This window comes from Streptopelia decaocto, assembly GCF_964273445.1.
Source record: "Streptopelia decaocto genome assembly, chromosome: 3".
Taxonomy (NCBI): domain Eukaryota; kingdom Metazoa; phylum Chordata; class Aves; order Columbiformes; family Columbidae; genus Streptopelia; species Streptopelia decaocto.
Window position 1 is genome coordinate 29,681,546 of NC_138656.1, and position 24,519 is coordinate 29,706,064.

General features: G+C 40.7%; 1 protein-coding gene across 4 annotated transcripts in view; it reads left to right on the forward strand.

Moving 5' to 3' along the window:
* EPAS1 (endothelial PAS domain protein 1) overlaps positions 1 to 24,519 on the forward strand; it is a 78,076-nt gene that overhangs the window by 48,540 nt on the left and 5,017 nt on the right. The window contains exons 3-13 of one of the 4 annotated variants that reach the window (XM_082049202.1): positions 3,892 to 4,043; positions 4,647 to 4,731; positions 5,061 to 5,123; positions 5,234 to 5,352; positions 5,460 to 5,662; positions 14,444 to 14,550; positions 19,490 to 19,637; positions 20,362 to 20,570; positions 20,895 to 21,082; positions 22,050 to 22,160; positions 23,864 to 24,348. In XM_082049202.1, the coding sequence (XP_081905328.1) occupies positions 3,892 to 4,043; positions 4,647 to 4,731; positions 5,061 to 5,123; positions 5,234 to 5,352; positions 5,460 to 5,662; positions 14,444 to 14,550; positions 19,490 to 19,637; positions 20,362 to 20,570; positions 20,895 to 21,082; positions 22,050 to 22,160; positions 23,864 to 24,348 (1,870 nt within the window). Of the gene's footprint in view, positions 1 to 3,891; positions 4,044 to 4,646; positions 4,732 to 5,060; positions 5,124 to 5,233; positions 5,353 to 5,459; positions 5,663 to 14,443; positions 14,551 to 19,489; positions 19,638 to 20,361; positions 20,571 to 20,882; positions 21,083 to 22,049; positions 22,161 to 23,863; positions 24,349 to 24,519 lie in introns of all 4 variants that reach the window. The other 3 variants (XM_082049201.1, XM_082049204.1, XM_082049203.1) reach the window with 3 other exon arrangements.

A 24,519-nucleotide genomic window follows, 5' to 3' on the forward strand; every position in this document is an offset into this window, starting at 1 on the left:
GGTTACCTTTCCTTAAGACCTGGAATATTCTGGCAAGTCCACATGGGGTGCTACTGCCTGGATAAAGTGACCTCAGACCTACTGGAAACTAAGTTCTGGTCCCACCTCCTCATGCCAACCTCCTGCTTCCATTTGGGCCTGGCTTTCTCAAATGTTTTCCATCTGAAGCTGAAATTTCTTTTGCTAAAGTGAAAGACGATAGGGATTTCTGGGAGCAGCTTGCAGTAGCAATGGTTTTATTTGTTTTTCTTCTGCAAAATAGATTCTTTCTAAAGCAAAATGGATTTCTGCTAGTGGCAGTAACTGAATTGCTTCTGATGTATCAGTCTCCTGATGTGTATATATCCTCTGTGTATTAGTAGCTAGTGATTTTCACAGGAGAAAAGGGATCAAGCTATAATGCTGTAACTGCAACCATATGAGGGACAGTTATTTATTATTTATATTACTATAATTTATACTAAGTTACCTGATATGGGGCATACTAGGGCCACCGCAGTGATGTCCAGCATATTTATTGCTGTGGGACTAAGGATCTTCAGGTAGTAATACACTTCAGGGGTTTAGCACAGATGACACCTTCTGAGACTATATGTTTGCAACTACCACAAAGAACCCGGACACAGCAGAAGACGCGAGCACCTCTGGTGCACCCCCCCAGTGCCTGGTTTTCCCTGGACAGGCTGCTGGGAATGCCCAGGCAAGGAAGAGATGGTGGCAGCCGCTCAGTGGCCCCTGGAGGTACTTGTCACCTGCCTGATGATGCCCATGGTTTCACCACTCTGTCTTTAAGACGTGAGCATCCCCTGCTAAACAGCCCTAGAAACCCGTGTCTGCCAGCTCCCCTTGCCTGCAGCGGCCAAGGCTGCTAAGGGAGAAGGGAGGGGATACGGTGGGGTTGTTTGAGTTATCAGGGAAGCTGGAGGGTGTCTGCAAAACACCTTGGTCGTGCTTTTGGGTTACATGAGTGGGGGCGCACAGCAGCACAAACTCTCTTCCCGCCTCCCTCCCAGTCCACATCACAGATGCCTGCAGCTGGACAAAGGTAATTTTAATAAAAAAGTTGAACCCTGATCCCACAAACCCTGTAACCACGTGCTTTGAAGCTGACTATATCTTTAAGTGCTGTGCTCAGCTAGGACATGAAGGGTTTGGACCTGCAGCCCTGGTGTGAGTGATCCTATGTACTCTCTGTGCGTTTGGATAAGTAATATAATTTATATATATGGAAAAGCAAACTTAATCATCTGATAATACAAGTAAAGTGTTTGTCTTTCACTGTTGGAGGCATTTAAGAATACAAATGCTTTGAATAGCCTTCCTGCCTTTCAATAGTCATGTTTTGTTAATGCAAACTTAATGAGCTGGGAAAAAAAAAATGGAAAGGAGGGTCTGGGGTTAGAGCTGAAAAGTCATTTTTTTCTCTGAACCCACACTTGGCTGATTGTCTTGGGCTATAGCCATGATCCCTGCTGAATAAACTATTTGTTTGCTTCCGGAAAAGTGAAAAAAGACCCTTGACATTCTTTACACAGCAGAAACAAGCTTGGGAGCAGATGGTCACTTGCCTTTTTTTTTTTTCTTCCCTAAATGTCATTATGGTCAAAGTGCATACTATTCAAATATATTATTGTGTATTTTCTGTATTTTAAACGCTAGCCCTGATGTAATTTCCTGAAGTCGGTTGCTTTGTGCTGGGGAGGAACTGGCCCCTGCATGCGCAGTTAGAATTGCAGTGCAGGGACACAAAACGATAAATCCCCAGCCTGCGCCAGCCACCCCCAGAGAGCATCTTCTCTTCCCTGTTACCAAACGGTCCTGCTGAGAAGCAAAGGGTGATAAACCAGGTGTTCCCAATGGCTCTGTGGCAGAGTCCATTTGTACCATTGTTTGCAGGGCATGTAGTAGGCTGCTGCCAGAGATGGGTGTTGAGTAGCGGGAGGAGGATGCAGAAGCAGTAGAAGCATCATTTTTGTCACCACTCGTCTGTTCCAAACAGCAGCTTGGTGGGCTCTGCATTGCAAGTGCTCATCTCTCTACATCTGCTCGCTGTCCATCCTCAGGCACTAGCAGCTGCAGTTGTAGGAGGTATATAGATTGAACTCTTCCTTTAATCGTAACTCATTAATACTTCAAAGTAAAAACTGCATTAGTTTGGCTCAGCCTCGTCCCTATCCAAAAAAATAACCAAAACCAAACCACTTCTAGTAATGTTTTACAAAACAATACCCAATTCTTGCTTCTAGACTTCTTCCAGAATGAGTATTTCTACAAGAAACATGAGGGGAAATGATGAACGTGCTGATTCAGGGAGGAAAAGAATAAAAATGAAATACTTTTCTCAAGTGCTAACAGTATGTGTACGAGAGAACAAAAACTGTATGCTGAAATTGCAACATTAAACCAACATAAAAGAGCAACTTCTCCAATAAACTCTTCTAAGAGTCCCACTGTTGTTACGAATACGGCTGATGCAATTGCAGCTGGAGCCTCTGGCCAGCAGAATCAGTGGTGGGCCCAGGCTGGAGCCCTTGGTGCCACCAGAGAGGGGCACAGGGAGCAGCATCACTGCAGCTCTCCTCACATAATCCTGCTGCCTCGGGCTGCGGAGGACGTTTGATCTAGATGAGGCTTACCCTTGCCCTTGTATCTTCAGCAGTGTATGGCTGGAGTTGGTTATTCCTTATTCTAAGACAATAAGGTTGGGAGTTCTTGTTCATTTGCTTTTTTGCCCCCAATTCAGAGCCTTACCACTACACATAATTGCGAAGACTGATCACTAATGTGCAGGCTCACTGACAAAACTATAAAGATAAGCTCTCTACAGCATGACTGAGGTACACAGAGCAGACACGATATCTGTAAATAGTTTTGTACAAAAATAATCCCAGAAGTTTAGTATAAAACATGTCAGGAAATTAATGGGCTGGCTCCTACACAGAAATTTTTCGATACTAGTCATCTACAAATTGTGTACTGCAGGCTTCTTATTCATGAAGCTGAAACATGCTTGAAAGTGTAGAAGAGAAGGCAGGAGTGCTGAGTGGACACTTGGGTGACCAGCATTAGGAGGAGCAGTGTCTCCCTCCCTCCCTGCCCCCTTACTGCCTCCCATTGCAGGAGGTAAGTGATGTGGAGCACATCCAACGTGGGCATCGCGGTGCCATCAGTTGCCTCTACAACACAGCCAAAAGGCAACAGGAAAACAGGTAACCAAAAAAAAAATAACTGTCTTAATAAATATTCTAGCACGTCAGCGTAACAGTGGCACATCTTCTCCCAAAATGACAAGATGCACTGAGCTGATGAATCTGCACAGGCAAACGTAAGGGATGGAAGTGGGGCTTGAGGCTCTCCTGCTTGCAGGGCAGAAGTGTAGGTGGGTGATGAAGCTTGACAGAGATTGGTGGAGTGGCACGTAGGGAGTTTTGACGTCTGCAGGTGAAAAAGTGGATGTCGATGGGATGGATCTGTGTTTTTGCCAGGAATACTGAGGTTAATGGGAGGAAAGAGAGATTCCCCTGAAAGGGATTCAAGAATGTGTTGTTTCCACTTTTTCTACTAAAGGTAGCGTTAACAGATCTCTCCATACTGAGTGGAGAGGTCTGTTTAGACATGCTTCATAGAAAAAGTATTTAAACTTCTTGGAAAACTTGACCTGATGAAAATATCTTTTTTTAGACATTTGTTAGGAATGCACAAATTTACTTCTATAAGATTTGTCCTATATTTCGTGCCTGTTAGGAAATATAAAAGTTACACATGGCCAATAGAATGCACACAAAGAAGATGCTCTTCAGTGTCTGGTTATAGAGGTGTTATGCTTGCACTGAAAAAGGCTGACTGGGGTGCTGAAGACTTCAGATGCTTTTTTTCTTTTTGTTTTCTCAGTATGTGCTGACAATGAGAATGAACTAGAGGCAGACCAACAGATGGACAACTTGTACCTGAAAGCTTTGGAGGGATTTATTGCCGTGGTGACACAGGATGGAGACATGATCTTTTTGTCAGAGAATGTCAACAAATACATGGGTCTTACCCAGGTAACTTGTTCCTTAACACTTTCCTGTCTTTGTAATACAATTCCTAGAAAAAACTCCTCTGCCTAAATACAGAAAAACAGCTGTGTGTCACTGCAAAAAAGACTGGAAATAAAATGTCTTATTTCTCAGGCAGGTACCCTAACACCAGACAACAGTGGGGGGTTTTCCCTCTCCCTTTCTATCAAAATTGTAGTGTCTTTGGTGACTGCAAACTTGCCTTCCTAGCTATTACCATGGAGAGGAGAATGGGTGTTTATTCACTTTATGCCTTGGACTATGTGACAGAGGTGATAGAGCTGCTCTTTTAGGTCTCCCCCCTTTTCTGCTTTTTGGGTTGGTGGTTTTCTCCTTCTGTGTTGAAAATAACCACTGGTGTTGACTGTTAACTGCATTGTGCAAATCCAAAGATAGGGAATTATTCTGGGAAGAAGATGAGAAGTTATGCATAGGATACACAAAGGGAGGGTCACAAGATTTGTGCCTGTGAGCATCCTGTCAATGCGCTTAGTTCTAGTGACCAGTTTCATCTGAATAGGTGGTATTTAAAACCAGATAAAAACTATTAGTTGTTTTTGTTTGGCTAAATGTAGTTCTTCTGCACAGGTGGAATTAACTGGACACAGCATTTTTGACTTCACTCATCCATGTGACCACGAAGAAATTCGAGAGAATCTGAGTCTGAAAAATGGTAATAATGAAACTAGCAAAGAACCACTGTTTGCTTTTTAAATAAGCTAATGAAGTCATTGGCTGGTAGTAGAGATCTGTTAGTCCGTGGTAAAGAGAATTTTCATTCCTAGAGTAATCATTAACTGTTATTCAGTAATTTGCAGATTTGTTTTGTTTTGCCAAATATTGCTTATGTATGATAGCACTGAGAACTGTTTGTTTAGTGTTTTCCTTTCATCAAGTGAAGACAAGCATAATGTTTTCACTTGTCACACTTGCAAAGATTTATGTGCTGCAAGCTAAAACATACGTTTAAATGCACAAAGTCCATTTAAGTTCCACTTAAAGTTTTAGGTCTGAGCTCTACAAACCGCTCTTCAACGGTCCATGCATCTTTGATGGTCTCTGCAGGTAAACTATCTGAGAATTAGTCTGTTATTTCCATTGAATCCTTCATGCTTATAAACAGAAAAATCAAGAAGCAAAACTGAGAAAACTCGTTTGCCATTTTCCCTATACAGGTCCAGGCTTTGGAAAGAAGAGCAAAGAGATGTCAACTGAGCGTGACTTCTTCATGAGGATGAAATGCACCGTTACCAACAGAGGCAGAACTGTTAACCTCAAGTCTGCCACGTGGAAGGTACCTTATTTTAGCCATAATAAGTGGTTTTGATATAAAAAGACATTTTGACATGTAAAGAAAGTACATTCTTAAGTTTGTTTCTCATTCAGAAATCGTTATTTCAGGTTTTGCACTGCACTGGACAAGTTAAAGTGTATAACACTTGCCCTCCTCACACTCTGTGTGGGTATAAAGAGCCTCTTCTCACCTGCCTTATAATAATGTGTGAGCCTATTCAGCATCCTTCAAACATCGATATCCCCCTGGACAGCAAGACCTTCCTGAGTCGCCATAGCATGGACATGAAATTTACCTATTGTGATGACAGGTAAGCTCCACTGATTATTCCTTTCCATGGTTGTTCCTATCTTCTTGAACAAAACAAGCAGTCCTTCCAAATGTCTGCTTGTGTGGACCTGGTAAGCAAGGACGAGAAGTACAGTGTATTACCAAGACAACTATTCAAAGGCTCACTTAGTCCATCTCAAATCTCAGTCTGGGCAAAATGCTAGTCCTGTTATGTTTCCTCCTGAGTGAGGAATTCAAGTTCACAGGCAGAAGATGAGGCAACTTAGAGCCATAAGCATTAGCTTCTTGTGTTTTAACAAACTGAAGAGTACACGGCATTTCTGTTCTCGTTTTTTATAGAATGTCTCAAACAACATGCCTTATGGACCTTAGTCAAGGACTGTTTTACGGTTGGTTTGGCCCAGGATGCTGTTATTGGTTAGCTGGAAAGTACTTTATGCTCTAGATTAACTGAGAATTGCTAAGGCATCCAGAGCATCTGCCGCTCTGAAATGGGGTTTTAGCCTCTTGCTCAATGAAAAGCAAACAACCTTTGCTGGTTATCTGTCTGCTTCTTTTAGTGGCAAAATGAAGGGGAAGGGAAAATCTTGGGTCAAGCAAGGGGCTGTGTCCTCTGCTCCCCATACTTTACTCTTGAGTGGAAAATATTGAGATCCCCCCAGTGTCCACCTGCCTGATTTCCCCTGGGATCTCCATGGCATTTTGTGCCATCCATCTCTTTTCCATGTCTCTACATATTGTGGTAGCCATTTTCCCTGCATGTGAGTGAGCCAGAGATCCCTTCTCATGAACTGTCCCACTGTTTCCCCAGAAAGTCCTGTCTGTACTACTGTGGGTTTGGTGTTTGTTTGGGGCTTTTTTTAAAGTTTATGAGGTCATCCTTGAATTTAATATAAAGTTTTCTGTCTAATGAAACTGGTCTCCTGAAATTCAGAAATGCTAGCAACCACTGAGGTCTTTAGGGTTATCAGTGGGATTATATGTATGCTTGCATTTTATGCAAAAGCTCACAGGATCGAGATCTTGGTTATTTTTTTTTATCCTTTGAAGATGATTTAAAATTTGTGCTAAGCAAGAGTATTATTTTAAGCAATGTGATGAAGCAACCACATAAACTAGCAGTGTTAGCAGCTGTGGATGAAAGCAAGATTACAAGTGTGAAACTTGTGACTGACCTTCTTCTGACCTCTCTGAGAATGTAGCAGCGAGTTTTGTAACTAAAAGTGTCTTCTGATGTAACCACAAGAAAATAGACTTATTTTTCTTAATACTTTCGGGATGAAAAAATTGAGATATCAATATGATTTTGCTGTTGGGGGGGAAGCAACAATATGGTAGTGACTCATTGTTAAAAGCAATGTACCTCTGAATTACTGGGGCCATTCAGAGACAGACTAGAGGAGGGTAACAGAGCATTTTGCTGTGTTGCAACATTCACATGTCTCTGCCAGGTTTAATGCATAAGTAATAATAAATGAGAATTAGAGAGACTGATACTGTCCCATTAAAGATACACATGCTTATTTTAAAAAGAATGACATTATGCCCTGCCTTTACTAGAGGGAGTAGATTTACAGGGAAAACTTATCATATGGCAGTGAAATACAACAGCTTCCTCTGGAGGCTGTAACTTGTAAGGAATTTCAGAGATTTTTCTTTAAAACCAGGGAACAAAATATCACATCTTTTACTAAATAGTTTTGGTTGGATGTTTCCTTCATGTTTTATTGAGATTATGATAAAGTTGTAAAAAGCCAGCCAGGCTGGACAAGGAGGAGACCTCACAAACCTTTCAGGTTCTTCCCAGCAGATCCTCTTGGCTCTTGGTTCCATCCTAGAGGGATGTTGATTTCTCTCTGACAGACGACACATCACTAGACACATAAAAATGCAAAACACTCAGCTGTTCTTATCAAATTCAGTGCTGCTAGACAAATGGCATCGAAGGAGCAGCTTATGCCAAGAATGTAAATCCAGACTGCGGAGTGGAGGAGGAAAAGCAGCATGTGCCAGTCAGATGCCTAAACCCTTTTCAACCTGCTCTGGCCTTTCTGCAGCAACACAGCAGGGCTGACACAGCTTGTTTATTAGATGTCCTGCCCCACTGCAGGGGGCTTGGGCCTTTGAACATCCCTTCCAACCCAAACTGTTCTAGGATTCTAGTCTATGATTCTATGATCATTTCTCTGTAAAAGAGTGTGTCTTTGCAGACCAGGGCTGATATCATTGAGGGCAGCGTGCCTCCTCTAGCCGGCTTCTGCAGCGATCCGAGTATCCCCTTTGCAGTTCAACTGGTGTGGACAGGTCTGCTTCCAGGGAGCATTGGGTTTTTGGTTTTGAAGAGTTCAGTTTGAAGAAACTCTAGGATTTCTGAGGAAGTACCTTAGTGGCATGCTGGACCTTACTAATGGAAGCAATATGCCTTTAGTGTGAAGCTTAAGTGGGTACAAAGGAGAGCTGCCCTTGTACATGAAGTTGAAATTTATCCTTGAGGAAAATGAGGATCGTATCTGTTGTCTCCGTCGGAAAACTCATGATTGCTGCAAAATATAGGCCTTTTACACTTCATAACAAAAACTAGTTGGCTGACATGGAGTGCCTTGATTCTTTTGGCTTTTCCTCAGGAGGGTACAGGACAGATGCAGTATAAGGCTGGCAAGACTGGCCGTACCTCATTTAAAATGTGTGAGATGCTGGCTCATACATTTTGCCTTCCAAAACCAGTTTTTTATATATGGGCCCATGACTTGCCAGTGATTAGGTAGGATATGTTTGTATTCTTAAAATGGCTTTCACAAGGTGATGAGGCTGTAAAGAAAGGTTTGTGAGATATAAATAATAAAAAGACGTTGTTTTGTTAAATGCCTGCTTCAGCCATTTCCCTTGCTCCACTTACCTTGGCTAAGTGATTTACAGGAAGGATTATTTTAGCTGTAATACGGAAATGCTGATCAGTGGTACAATTCAGTAATCCAAGTGAGGATTTAGTTCAGCTACACAATGTTTTGTGTCAGGGAGGATCACCAGTGAGGCTGTTTTATTCAGAAAAAAAGGTCAAGTCTTTGTACAAAGGCAATTTTGCTACCCTGGTGGCATAGCTGATGCTCAGTGTATCTTCCTGTGCAGGGCCGTGGGGGCAATAGGTAGATAGAAATAGTGTCAGTATGTTTCTGTGGTGGAAAAATCCACAAAACAAAAGTGAAAAGTGTATCTGAATTTGATAGAATACCCCAAAGCTACTTCTGGTGCTCCAGCACATCCAGTCTTAGCCTTTATGGTTTATGCCTACCAGAGGAAAACCATATGCTGTGTTTTGGAGGGGACCAGGGTTTAGAAAGCAGGGAGGGTAAGGTGGCATTGTAGGTGGTGTTGGCTTTTCACCTTCATCCCTGCGATCTCTCTGGGGTGCTGGGAGGGGAAAGGGAAGAGCTCTTTGCCTGTAATTACTGTGGGTAGCATGTGTGGGGGGAGAGAAGGGTAAGGAAACAAATCTATCCTGCACGGGGTGAGATATGCAGGCGGCAACTGCGGGGGCTGTGTCAGAAACCAGTTCCCTGGCACCAGCACACTGGAAAGTGTATGTTCTCCATTACTTTGGAGGCATGGCTGGCTTTGGGGAATTGTATGTTCCTGGTTACAAGGAACCCGATTAGCTGTACTCGTTTTTGCTTTTTTTCAATTGGAACATTTTAATGGAAGAGTTGAAGAAGAAGAAGGAGTGATGGAGGATGCATGATGGTTCAGAACAGGATGGTGCAGGAAGATGCAATGCCAATGGTGTTGGTTGCAATTAAGTTTCCCCTAATATGAGTGTACGTTTGGGATCCAGGCTGTGCCTGACTGAGAGGAAACTGAGTTCTATTGTGCTTCCAGTTATGTTCCTTTAAAACAAACAAATCTGCAGGCACAGAACCTGGTATGAAGATTTAAGTCAGTTTCCCATTTGACTTATTTGGGGAATATTTTAAAATTAGGTGAGAATGCAAATAAGCATTTGAAAGGAGCTCCTGTCCCTCCATCCCTGCTCAGAGGCAAAATGCAGTATGGAGACAACAGTGAAGTGATAATATGTGAAGCCAAAGATCCATATTTGGCAAAACTGGCTTTTGATATATGTCATATTTAAAAAAACATTACCAACTTCTTTTGTTAATAATGAAACTTGGATTTAGATAGACCAAATGAGTAGGAGAGAGAGAATTTTGGTGAAGTTTTTAATGTACCCATCTATTTTATTTTGCCTAGCAGGTCTGATACATGTGACCAGGCCAACTGTCCTTCTAAGGAATGGACAAGGGTCCCAGGATTTTGCATTTTGTTTTTTCATTGGCCTGGGTTAATGTAGAAGCAGCCATGAATAGTTTTGAGAGGAAATGTGTGTCCTTGGCAGGACTGCCGTGCTGCCCTGTTGCTTGCTCTAGCAGGCTGGCAGAGTGATTTAGCACAGGTGTAGTGGCTGTATTGGGCTTTATTTTTTTTTTCTCCTTTTTTAATTTTTACTCATTCTGCTTTAAGTATAGCTTTGTTTGTTTGTTCCCGTCAAGACCAATTTAACTTCAATAACTTGGTTAACAGTTTGAATACAAAAAGACTTTGTTAAGAGATCCACACCCTCACACACACAGTCCACACACAGCCAGATGAATATACACCCAAATATTTTTTTTATGCGCAGTCAACATTACAGCAGCCTTTCACAAAGAGCATGACTTCTCAGTCCTGATGGTTCTTATGATACTATTTTAACTCAAGAAATGGTATACAATAAAAAGCTTTGTGCTCCTATAAAGAGACAGAAAAGCACAATTTTAAGAATAACCAAAGCACTTGAAATAGCTCATCTCGTAGGAGATGTAGCCTTGGAAGCAGTGAGTTTTGTTTGATTTGCCATGTCTCAAAGAGATAAAGTAGGGCAAAGTTGTACAAATCTAGAAATAGGATTCAAATTACTTGTTTCTCTGTTTTGTACCCTAAGTACAAAACTTTGCCTTTACTCCACATCCTAAGAAATGGGCGTGTTAAGAGAAACTGAAGCAGTGCTCAAAAAGCATATAAATAGCGGTAGCTGGAACAGATCTGCTACTGCAGAGGGCTGCTGCCCACCTCTTGCTGAGATTTTGACCTCAGTAAATCATGGTGACATGTTTAGCTCAGAAAACTGAAGGGCCAGTCTGGCAATATTGGATTCCCCCAAAGGTATTTGTGTTTTCAGAAATGAGTGGTTAACGGGCGAATAAACAGCCTCTTAGCCCACCTGTCTTCAACAAAAATGATTATTATCCAATTAGCACCAATTTAGCTTTTACAAATGTGAAGGTAACACAAAGCCTACCGTGGCAGGAATGCCATCCAAAACCACCATACAGTTTGTTTTCCAATTTTGTCATTCCACAGCTTGCACAAAGAGCAATTTTCTGTCTGGTGTCTAAGCAAAAGTAGAAGACTTGTGTTGTGGACTAAGGTTTTGTAAATGACTCTTCGGTCCCACAGGGCATATGTATTTCTGTTACTCTCTTAGTTATGTACTCCTCATCCTCATAGCTCCATAGGATGCTTTTTCCTTTGCACGTGGACCTCTGTGCATTCACCTGGCATTTCATGTTGCTAAGAGGCTCCTCCGGAAAGCAGGCGGGGTTTGGAGGGTGCACCTCACTTGATGAACCTCAAAGCGATGCTCATGTGAGGTCAGTGCAGGGACCTTTGCTGAAGCCCTCGCAGCCTCCTGGCCCAGGTGCTCTTCGGGCTCTCAGCTGGGGCCAGGTCTTCCACAAACACCTCAGAAGAGTCACAGGACGGTTATGATGGAGACAGGAATAGCTGCCCTGCATTTGGCTAATCTGATTTCCAGCCCTGCACCACCTGCAGCCCACCAGATTTTTTTTAGCTTTTCAGGGTCAGTAACATCAGAGGAGGACTAAAGGAGGGTGTGATCTACCAGTTCACGCACCCCAACTAATACTGTTAACAATTCTTGTTTGTTATAAAATAGTGGTATTCAAAAATTTATCTAGGAAACACTGTCAGCCAGTTTTACGGATTTTTTTAGGATGGGACAAAGAAACATTCTATATTAGAAAAAAAAAAATAACTCCCAGGACTGTTTAAAGAGAAATGTAATTAATCTGAATAGTTGCAATAGATTAACAGATCAGTTGACAAGGTCATAGAGGCTGCTTAGCCTTTTTATATTTTTTCTTAGTAACTATTTTAAAACAATTACTCTTGGTTAGTATTTCACTGTTAGCAGGCATGAGTTTAGAATTTGGTCAATGTTGTGGGGTTTGTGGGTATTTCTTTGATATCCTTTTCTGTTTTTTAATATACTTTTCAGTTGGTTGTAGTAAAAAGATACCAGCCCACCACTTGCTAACTTTCATCCAAGATTATATTAGATCTAATTAAATTTAACATTGTCACAGCAGGATTGCACCATAAGTTGTTCTGTGCCATGGAATGACAAGAAGAGAATTTTATAGTGAGTGTGCTCATTATGAACAGCGAGGAACAACTTGAGAGGGGTCTTACGGGATCATAATAGACAATTTAGCATAGAGTTTGCAGTTTCTATATGATGAGTTAAGTGTCCCTCAGCCTGCTGTAACACACATTTTTTGCTTGCTCGGTTCCACTGTTGACATCCAGGAAGGCAGTAACGTGGTTCTGGATTTGCAGTGGTGCTGCTTGGTACTTGATGCTGCTTTTTTTTGGTTTTGTTTTGGTTTTTTTTCTTCCATTATTTTTATTTCCTCTTCCTTCTCCCAGCTGAACCCTCACTTGGCTCTCAGGTCCCAATGACTGGATTAAGAGTAAATCCTCAACTTCCTGGATTTTAAAAGCTTTCCCCTTGTGACATGCTCCAAACTAACCGGGATGGTTTCATGGCACTATGCCATTATATAGCCAAAGGCCATAGTTTCTGTTTTTAAAGACTGTATATTTACACTAGCCCTGGCAAAAGCCTCTGGCCACTTACACCAGTGTCCCAGCTGACTGCATACAGGCCAGCAGCAGCTGTATTTTGGGAGCCTTACTTTTATTAGGGCTCCTTCTGTACTTTTTGTTTTCTGCTGATGACCAACTCATTATTAGAACTTCAGCTTTTGTTAGCAAAGAAAAAGCAATTGTGGTTTCAGAGAAAAGTTACAGATTTGACTGAGGCGCAGTTTAGAAGCTCAGAAGCTTGTCAGTGAAGAGAGTCAAAAAAGCAACTCTTTTTGAAACCTGATTCAAAAATTTCCCCTTCAGTCTAACTGTAAGCATAAATAAAACTGTAAACATAAACAGGAGAGTAAGTCTTCAGGGGGAACCCAGTAAAACCCGCTACAGTCTTTGGTCAACTAAACCATTAAAACCCAGGTTCGTTCCATGGAAATCAGGACAAAGAGCAGTTTCCAGAGTGACAGAACGAAGGCGTCCCGGGGGTATGAGCTATTACAGTTCTGTGGAGGCGAGGGAAAAGCTGACTCAACGCCTTGGCCTTCAAACCATACACAAAATAGTTCCATCTTCTGTGTCTTCCCTTGCTGGAGGGGGATCTGGGAGATGAATACCATGCTCTTGCTCTGTTTGTTTTACAGTATTTACATGTCTGTCTTGTAAAGACACGCTTGTGTTTGGAGGGCTGGGCCAAGGCTTTCCTTCCAGGGAGTACACAAACTGGAGGATGCGTCTCTTAAAAGCAGCAACGGCACTAATGAAATGTGGTGGGGGCAGATAAAGCCTTTCCAAGGGAGTTAGTCACCAGGCACTACCACTGACGGCAGTGACGTGCTGCAAGATGTGACCATTCCTTGCAAACCACCTGGCTTTTGAGGGTTTATGAAAGCTTAGCAGTTGGTTTGCAGTTGTTTCTGTTACTGCTCTGTGCTACATTACAGTTTGTTATTTCAGTTTAAAAGCTAGGAAAAGGCATCCAGGAGTGTTGTTGACTTGGAAAATAGGCATGTTTTCTTATTTTCCCAGAAGACACGATATTTTAAATTTTGAATTATTTTTTTACTAACCTGGTTTCCTGTGAAGTTGTATGCAACGGTATTTCAGATTGAATTTAGGAAAAAAGAACTCTTTTCCTCCACCCCCTCATCAGAGAAAATAATCAGTTTGACCTATTTTCATTCCTTCAAAAACCTGTGAGAATTCTTGTCTTGCCTGAGTACTCAGAAAGGCTCTGAAAAAATCTAGTTTTTGAGATCATAGCTTTCTTTGTGTAAAATCCTACTTAGTTTGTGGATTAGTTACCCAAGTAACCTAATCGATGTGCTTACATTCTCATATAATTGAGAAACACTAAGTAGAAGAGCTGTTTTTTTTCTTTTAACTGTCCTTAATTTCTCACCTTGCATTTTTATTTTATTAAGGAGTGATTTAACCCTTTTATGTGTATTTTTTTAAAATGTACGCATACTTTTAAACTTGATGGTGCCAACCACTAGCCCCATCATATGCATTTGAATTTGAATGATGGTAGTTAGGAGTTTCTGTATGTAGTGGACAACTTGAGAACTTTGTCAGCAATGGTTTTCCAGTTGAGACCTTCCATAAGAGATACTGTGCGATAGGCCTGGGAAAAGATGCAACACATGTAATGACATCCCTAGGAATTTTTATTCCAGTAGTAGTAAAAGGCAATTTATTCTGAACGTGATCAGAAGTGTTCTCCAGCCTCTAAGGTGTTCCAAAATTCAGAATTTCTTATATTGTTGTTTTAATTCTGTTAGTCTAAGGACTACAGCTGAAAGCTGACTTACACATGTAAGCATAAGGCTAAGGCAACCTGAATTTAAAATATTTGGTTTTTAAGAATTACAGAGTTGATTGGATACCATCCAGAGGAGCTGCTGGGCCGTTCGGCTTATGAGTTCTACCATGCCTTGGACTCGGAGAGTATGACCAAGAGTCACCAGAACTGTAAGTGACATTCTTATTTTTCTTCATAGTTTGCACATAAAGCACAGCTTGACATTACCTCAATAAGTAGCTGAAAATACAAATGCACCTTCTGTGAAGATATTCTCCGAGAACAGTATTTACACTTGGAAAGAAAACTTGCAGGCTACTGTGCTTGTCTACCTCAAACCTGCTGCTGATCTTTACAGGGTCTGATTTTTGTCACGATTAAAACTAAACTTGGATGGTAGAGAGGATTAGTCACTGTCTCTCTAAGGGATAATACAAGGATCAGCTGAAAATCTGGAAAGCTGAGTTGGGCAGTAGTAGCTTGTTGAGAAGTGTCTTTACTGGAAGAGCAGCTGTAAAGGGTAATAGGAAGAGCTTATTGCAGTGTATTTTTGAATGTCTTTCTTCTGCTACCAAATAACAGCTATCTTCCCTACCCAAAGCAGACGTGTGAGGAGACATGCATTATACAAATAATATATACTGCTAGGAACAGCTTCTTCTTGTTACTCTTATGCCTATGTAAACTGTTTTTAATGTAAAGTACCCAAATTATTCCAGGAGCAGAGATGAGATCCACAATCTGCTCCCTCTCTTCAGCAGGCCATACAGTTACACTTCCTCTCTCTCTTACATAAGGTGTCTTAAGATTATTGGATTTCAGTCTTCAGTCTCTGTCCTCAGAGTTGGCGCTATGGCTGGAGACAGCATGGTGCACTAATGTACAAATGACATTTCCTACCCTGGGCTGTTACAGCCACTGAATTAGTGTATGGGAGAGTTCTCAGAGACACGTCACTAAAATGTCTGCTGCTACTCTTTTTATAAAAACAAAGCAAAGCTCCTAGACTATGGTCCACAAGCTAAAAGAAAAAAAAAAAAAAAAAAACGCTTTGTAGTTACTATGGTCAAGGTCTCAGTCCTCAAGAAAAAGCCCATGACGTAGGTCAGGTCTGTAGGGAATTGTCCACCAAACAGACTTACAGAGAGTATTTCTGTACTTCCCAGAGAAAAGTAGCAGCAAAGAATAACTGTCTGACCTTAAGAGGAAAAGAGAATATGTGTTAGATCTAATGGCAATGATTCAGGACAGCTTTGAGTCGAAATGTTAATTGAAAGAATGCTTGGCAGTGATTAAAGTTGTGTGCTGTAAAATAGTGTTGGTATGAATCATCTTGTTTCCAGAGCTGCTTAAAAAAAAAAAAAAAAGAAAGAAATCACACTATATTTGTAGAGAGTTTTTCTGGGAATGTATTTGTTAAAATTGTTTCTCAGGTAATGTGTTCATGCTTTTAACAGTGAAAAGGAATTTGTGACACTCATAGATATAGGCTGTCCATACCCTATGCTGGGCTATCGAGGGTCATCCTGAGAAACCAGTGGGTGTGCTGTAGTGTTGCTTTTAAATCATTGTGTTGCATTTCTAAGAATGAGACAACACCGGGGAGGGAATTAAATGAGAGCTGGCAGTCTCTTTGGTAACAGGAATGAGTGAGCCCTTGTTGGTTATCCCTATCCAGTTAATTAAATGAGAGCACTGAAGTGGTACTTGTCCAAGTAAAGATTTCTGGAGAGCTTCTGGGACCCATGTTGACCACGCACTGATGGAGGTTTCTCCTCACTCTAGCAAATTCTATTCACCTCACATAGTGCAGAGTTTATGTCTAGATGCCACTTGTGCCTACTGAAAAGAGCCATGTCCTACAAGTTTTTGCTGTTGGGCATGAGGACTGACAGAGAAGCAGAATGAAGGTAGGGGAAAGCTTAGAGGGGTGAGTTATACCAGCAAAAATGCTCAAGGCACTGTGCATTGCACAGGTTACAAATATTTAGGATCAAACTGTTCCATAGTGTTTATCATAGCACAGGATCAGCATGGATGATCTTTACTGTCGGAAGCACAGGACCAAAATCTGTGCTAAATGCTGTTGCCCACAATAGAACCATCAGTTTACATCTCCATCAAACTCGACCCCTTTAGTTTTTCTAAAATAAATACTTCCCATGTCTTCTGGGACAGTCCGGCTTCTCACCAACTCGGAGAACAAACACATAGGTGAAGTGGCAGCAAGCTGTGACTTGAGAAAACACATAAGCTGTCCAAATAGGATTTCATAACGTGTGCCATTGAGATGTTGTCTAATGCATGGGGTAACCAAGCAGGTATATAGCTTATACACAACTTACTAGTTCTCCCTAGCATCTAGCTATGCAGAACTTATTAGTCGTTCCTGGCCATGTTCATTTTATACATGGAAATATCCACCTCAAAATTAATGTTCAGCACACTTGTATTTATTGAACAATAATTTTTATTAGAAATTTTCTATCTATAGAGTATATATTAATGCAATAATACAGTCATCAATTCTGACAGTGCCAACCATTTAGTGTTGTAAAGATGCATAGGAAATAGAGGAAGGAGACTAAAGTTTGAAGGGAGGGAGTGAAACCTCAAAAATTAGTCTCTTGGATAGCAGCAGAAGTCCTTCCCTTTCCTTCCTTCTAATTTAGTGATAGATCATGCTTATTGTAGTTTGGCTGTACTGCAGTTAGTTGCTCTTTTTTTTTTTTTTTCTCCTGAGGTGAAATGACAGCCTTACATAGAAGCAAGCCACAATAGTGTTTGTGTTCTTGGCTGGAAGTATAGTTGCATATAGAGTACAAAAGTCTTAATCAGTCATCATCAAATGGAAGATTAGAATGTGTTTAGCAGTAGTTAGCATACCCAGTTTTTCACATGTTGTGCAAGGTGAAAATCTCTGTCTTGTTACCTAAATCTACACAAAAGATTGACCACAGAGCTATATTTTCCAATGCAGTGATTAAATGGAAGTGATTATAGATTATTAGGGTCAGGTCTTGTTGCCATTAAAGCCAATAGGAATTTTGCTGTTGACATCAGTGAATATGCAGAAGCTCAACAAGCCTTCCAAGTAAATCATAGTTCTTAAATGTCTCACAGCAGTTAAAAAAAACAAAATTTGTGTTCAGTTAAATTCATCCCTGCCTTCCCCCTTTCTCCACTCAAAGATAAGGAATATAATTTGGAGCCTGTTTCACTGAGATGTTACTACTTCTATAAAGATACAGGTAATGTGTACTTTAAAAAAAAAAAAAGAGAGAAGTGAGAAGTTCACTCTGAACGCAGAACCTTAAATGTAGCGTTGATAGCAAAGTCAATAGTTGCGAGTGTATTAGTAATTTATGAGATTACCCCATGGAGGGATTCTGCTGTACTTTATTATATCAGAACATGACATGCTTTGAATAATAATAATAAAAAAGATTAAAGCAGTAAAAAGCTTCTTTGTAATGCAACAGGCGCCTACACTGTGACTCTTATTGATGAGCTGATGATTAGGAAGCAGTGTAATTATGTTTCACAAGCAGAGCAGAACAGTCCAGTCACTAAAACACTTTGAAATGAAAGCCTTTTGATTTTGTTCCACCAGAAGTATTTAATCAATAAAAGTAATGTTCTACTTTGTCTAAATAAATTAAATGAAGGATGATTAAATACTCCTAGGCAGAAAACAAACAAACTCCAGAGACAGAAGGATAAACACAGCAACAATTATCTGCAGAACAGTTGTTGCATTTCACAGGCCTGGATTTGTACATTTGTATGGTGGTGATGTAGGAGAGACTGACAATAAATAGCTTCTGTTAATGGCCACATTCACAAGGAATTTTTCTGTACAAAACCTGCAGAATCAAGTTTCCAGCCTTACTGAGTCAAATTGCATAACTGTTAGGGCATTAGTTCGATGACATACTGTCTTCAGGCGTAAAAGCTGTTTAAAAGACAAGATTGCCAATGTGGTCAAAAGTTTAGTTGAGCCAGTTCCCACTTTTGCTACTCAGTGCAACTATGTCTGCTTACAAATACAGACCCTTATTAGTGCCAGCACTGCTTGTGTACTCCAGCCCTAATTTTATTGCCATCAACAATATTTTTCCTCAACTGACAACTGTGAATTGAATGACAATATTCATTGCTTTTAGGAATGGGTTTACAACAGATAAGATGTCATAAAACTTCACATCTCAGTAGTTCAAAGCTCCATACTGAAAACTCGTTCTCTTCAAATATTACAAAATATTTAGGAGGGGGCATTTCAACCTTTCAATACCTAGATGAAGCTTTAAACCCGAGTTGTATTACTGTCAGTTTATGGCTTAAAAAACAAAGGCCAGTTCAAAAACACATTTTGAGTTAAATAAACATTATTTGATTTATCACATGGGTCTTGGTTCCTTCTCAGCAGCTAATTTCAAGCTATTGCAGAGGAACGGCTCAGTTCCAGCAGACAGAGAAGTACAGTAGTTCAGCTTTATTTTTCTCATAGGCAAAACAGTCCCATTTACTGTTCTTAATTTTGATACTTTTGTAAGAGTGACATTTCTTCTTGTTGATATCACCAGCTCCTCACTCTAAGGTATAAAAAGAGGTATAGATTCAAACCATGAGATTTTAAAATTTTTTTTTGTGAGAATAGCTTTTAAATCATCTGAGTCTCAGGCTTATCCATCACCTAAATAAGGAATCTATTAAACAGTTTCCTGAATAAATTCACTTTTCTACAGATCAACTTAGGAGCCCAAACTGAAGCACTTCTAGGAGAGGAACTCTCACAGAACATGCCGTCAGCAGGCATTATTTTGAGGATCTTATATTAAATTTTTAAAAAATCTCACAGTCTGATGCAAATACTCAGACCATCTCAAGAATTCAAATTTCCAATCTGGAGAGGCAACCTCAAATGAACAGCCCCTTTTATATTTCAAATGGCTGAATCTTCACAAAGTTAAGCATCCTTGCTAATAAATGCCTTAATATGGTTTTGCATAATGCAAACTCAGAAGTGGGTTTATTTAAAACAAGCATTATATATTGTGTGTTCCTGTCCTGCTGCATTATTTATCTCTCTCTGCCCCCTTTTCTCAGTGTGTACAAAAGGTCAAGTAGTGACGGGGCAGTACCGAATGCTCGCCAAGCATGGTGGATACGTATGGCTGGAGACTCAGGGGACGGTGATTTACAACACTCGCAACCTGCAGCCTCAGTGTATCGTTTGTGTCAACTACGTGCTGAGGTAAGTCCTGTGGGACACAAAAACATGCATGTATTTATGTGTTGGAAGAAAGGCAATAATCAGAGGAACTTTTGAAGGGTCTATTTATTCAGTGTTGTTATTCTGAAATCAGTTTAGTCATGTTTGTTCAGTCTTGTTTACTGCTGTTAGACTTCGATGAAAAATGCGGCATGCCTGTTCCCATACACGCTGTTGAAATACACCACAGCCTTTCTCTTGTGCAGAATGGCTGCTGTGCTGATTCACCAGAGTATAAAGCCTGCACTGATTTTATTGTGTAACACAACTGCTAATATGTTTTGTTTTTCTAATTCTGTGACAGAAAGAAAAAATTAAGTAGTGATTGTCTCTTTTGTTGCTAAGAGAAGCTGTTTTCTGCTTCAAAAATCAGAACCAATCAGGAGTTTTGCCTCTGTTTGGCAAAACCCAAGTATTTTTGGTCCTAGATGGGGCTAAAATAGGAAATACTTATTTAAGTGATAGTCTGGGTCAGTATAACCTCAACTACATCCCTTTACAAAGCACAGCAACAAAGCCCAGAGTATTCCCACAGAAATCCTGACCACACTCTCTGCGTCATCTGAGCTGGTGGTGCTCAGCAACGCTGGAACGGTGCCTCGCCTGGCGGGAGCCCGGCTTGCCACCGAGTGGCCAAAATGCTCCTATGGGCCCCAGCTTTAGGGAGTTTATGCTGCAAAATACCTAAAACCCATTTTCTTGTCAGTGAAATTGAGAAGAACGACATCGTGTTCTCCATGGACCAAACAGAATCACTCTTCAAGCCTCACCTGCTGACGATGAGCACCGCCTATGAGAGTGGCATCCCCAGCACAGAGAAGAGTGACTTCTTGTTTACTAAGTTAAAGGAGGAACCAGAGGAACTTGCTCAGCTGGCACCAACACCCGGCGATGCCATTATTTCCCTGGATTTTGGTTAGTATTTGTATAAATAATTTTTGTGTAACAAAGAACCACGTATGAGCTTCCATTTAGGAGCTTAACAGACAAGGTCTGTTTGCTGTGTGTGCAAATCAGGAGTAATGGCTGTAAGAGCCCATGTGCTCACACCAGTGGAAAATTTCTGTGAATGAGAGCAGAATCAGGCTTTCTTGCTGACTAAACAACATGCATTAAGTCTATGCCAACTTATTGTCATGGCAACTAGGAACAGTGTTTACTTTCAATGAATAGCTGCAATTATATCATAACACAGCACAACCTAAAAGTGTCTATTAATACTGTTAGACCTCCATGCAGGGACACAGAAGTTTGAGGAAGCCCCTGCCTTTACCACTGCTGTTTTGACACCAAACAAAGCGTGGCCAGCGGAAGGGAAAAGCCATGCTGCTCAAGGTGAAACACTGACAATACCGTCCTTTACAATGCCTCAGATTGCACCTGGCAGCAGTACTCCAAGCGCAAGCAGCAATAGTAGCTGTTCCACGGTAAGAGGAGCTTTTTTTTTAAAAAAAAATGCATGCTGTGTTTTGTATGTAAGTCCCATCAATATATGTAGATGATGTTTTCATGCTGGCAGTCTCATTGCTTATTAACAAGGCCCAGTCTATCTATGTCCTTCCTGTACTGCATTTATCTTAAGCATCAATAGCAAAAACATCAAATTGGACCTGCATCCTCTCTCTGCATTGCAATCCTCATTTTCTAGTAGCTGTCCCACAGTAATTACTATAACCTATAAAAATAACCAGTAGAAGAACATGCTACCACCTTTCATGGAGTGAGTCTTAAATAAAAATCCAATGTAAAATGGTGTGGCACTAGAAGCATTACCCCAGACCCATATGGCCTCTTTCTGTTTGTTAACTGGAAGCTGTAGGCTCCAGTCCAGAAACTTTATGCAACTGAGGCTTGAAAGCAGCTCCATGGAGTTCCTCACTGAAAGAATTAATGTGCTTTCAGGGCATTGCCCCCAAGAGTGGGAGCCACTCTTAGCCAGCTTTTGACTAGACGATGTCCAATTTTAATTTTAGTAAAGACACTGAGGTGGTTCTAAGCATCTCCCTTCTTGGCACAAGTATTTAATAGTGTACATCTCATGGTGCTGCTCCCAGTTGCCAAAACAAACAAATAAATAAACCAAACCAAACAACAACAACAAAAACCCACCACCACCAACAAAACACACGAAACATTTAAACTAAGATGACAACCAGGTTCCTGTATTGAGTGCCTTTGTTAATCAGTATAACTGTCAAATTTTGTAGTGACAAGTAATCATTGTTGGAGAAAAGCATAGGATAGAAATGGACAGTTTGGGTTCTGAGGACACTATATATACAGCCTGGTATCACAGGAAGGATCTGTTACTGAATAGCAAAGGATAAACTGTATGATGCTAAGCCAATACTGTGGTTGTCTTGCTGCTTATACCAAATTCTTATTTCTGTGCAGCCAAGCAGCCCAGGAGATTATTACAATTCTGTGGATGAAGATTTTAAGATTGAGGTGATTGAAAAACTCTTTGCCATGGACACAGAATCAAAAAATCAGTGCAACTCCCAGGTAAGGAACTACTCTCTCTTCCAAAAGCCATAAAAATCAGTCCGCTGCTAGCAGATAGTACAGATATCTGCTGTATGTGCAGGTGTAGTAACATACATGCGAACTGCATTTGCACATGTACACCAAAACTTTGATGCACAACACTAACAAAAATACACACTTTCAAAAGCTGGGGTGTAAGTTGCTACCCGTAACTCTCTGAAGAAAGTGTCTTAGGGTGTCACTGTGCTGGCACTGCTAAGAAGAAAGAAGCAGCAGAGCGCTTTCACGATTTGGAAGCTTCTGTAGACTGGATAAAGAATATAAGCAGCAGCATTTTTTTTTTTTAAATCTGGCCTAATGACTAGCAAGTAAACATCCTTTCTAGAACAAAATATAAATAAACTAATTCTTGCAAAACTTCAACGTGACAAAGAAATGCCCCTCATAGTACATGCCTCCTTTAACTACAAAATGAAAACTGTCATTTTGGATATATTCCTCTTGGAGGATTTCAGAGAAATGTGACAATTACTTGCACATGAAGTAACATAAAGTGCCAGTCTTCTGCACTCTAACCAGGGTGTGTGTATAGAAAATTCCTCTATAAATAACTTTCTTAATTCTCCACTATTGTAGCATTACAGTAAGTGAATAGAAAGCAGAGGCTTGATTTAGCCCACTAATTTTAGGTAGTGAATTGAAATGCCTTTGTTAAGAGCTTGTATTTCTCAATAGTTAAGAGAAAGGAGCAGGCATTGCTGACTGGAAGCTCAGACCTTACACTCAGGTCCTTCAGTTAATCCCATAGAAAGTCTGGGGGGACTGGAGCCCAGATGAAGTGCTTCAATTTGCCAGTCCAGTTTGCAGATTGAGTAAGATACAGGTAGGCTGTAGTCGATATCCTGAAGAAATTTAAGTTTTGACATAGAAACAGGACTAAGAGCAATAAAAAGAGTGGACAGATAGGAGGAAGATGTGGATCAAGATCAAACTCCTTGCAAGACTTGACATGTGCAAGCTTCAGTTTTGTCAGACTCAGCATCTGCTTGCTCAGGTGTGTCCCACCACATCAGCAGGTTTGCCTGGTGAGAAAAATGAGTGTTAGAAGAGTGTCCCTGTCATGAGCTGACTAGTGGCCCAACATTCATTTCATCCTCTCTTCAGCTCTGGTCAAACGCCAAGAGAAATGAATTTAAATATGACTAGTTCTCCATGGAAATAAAAAGTACAGATTTAAGTGCAATGGAGTTCTTCCAACTACACTTTTTTAAACTTTTGCATTTTTAGATGCATTTTTTTTTTCATGTAGCTGGATTATGAGAAAGCTGTATTTTCTATTTTAGCATGAAAAAGACTGAGGTTGAACTACATACTACATGTAGAGTTCTGGCAGACATGTTATTCAAAGCTCAATGAAAAACAAGATCTAGTTCTAATCACAGTGGTGCTGCAGGCTGCATGCAAGCTCCTTTGGCAAATACTGCTTATCTGAGAGGGTTTTTTTTTTCTTTTTTTGTCATATTTTGCTGATGATGATATGATGTACATGTATGCTAGTCATAGAAATAAGACATCTTTAAATAGGTGCTGGCCAGTTTCATGTAGGTAAATTGGGCATACAGTGATTTTTTCAGCTTCACATCTACTAGTATTTCATATCACACTAACTGCCACAACTATTACTAACTTTTAGTTTCTTCATCAACTTTACTTTTATGCAGACTGACTTCAATGAACTGGACCTTGAAACCTTGGCTCCTTACATTCCTATGGATGGAGAAGATTTCCAGCTCAGCCCAATCTGCCAAGAAGAACGTCCTCTCTCTGAAAGTGCACAAAATACCCAGCAGAGTCTAAGTAGCATGAGTTCCATCTTCCAACCCCTTGCTTCTGCTTCACAGAATCAGTTTCCCCCAGAGAAATATTGCCCACAGATATCAAATAAAAACATGAACCCTGGTCACGGGTCCCTGTCATCAGTGTTCTTCAACAATGTGAGTAGGTCATCGCTGCCACCATACCATCATCAAGCCAGCACTCCCCTGTCTTCGATGGGAGGAAGACCAAACACCCAGTGGCCACCTGATCCCCCATTAGAATATGTTCCTGCTAAATGGAGACTCATGGATAAATACTCAGGATCCCTATCGAGTTCCCCTTCAGGGCCACCAATACATTCTCACAGCATGCCCATATATAAAAAAAGGTAAGCGTTTTGGGGGGTATAACTATGTATTTTACTCAGAAAAGAATTTTGGGGGTAGGGAGGAGTCATGCTATTGAAAAGTTTTCTCAATTCAGCTGGAATAATTGTTGTGATGAGCATCAGATTGCACTTTTGGGGAAATTAGTGTGGTGCTCTCCCAGTGGCAGTCAT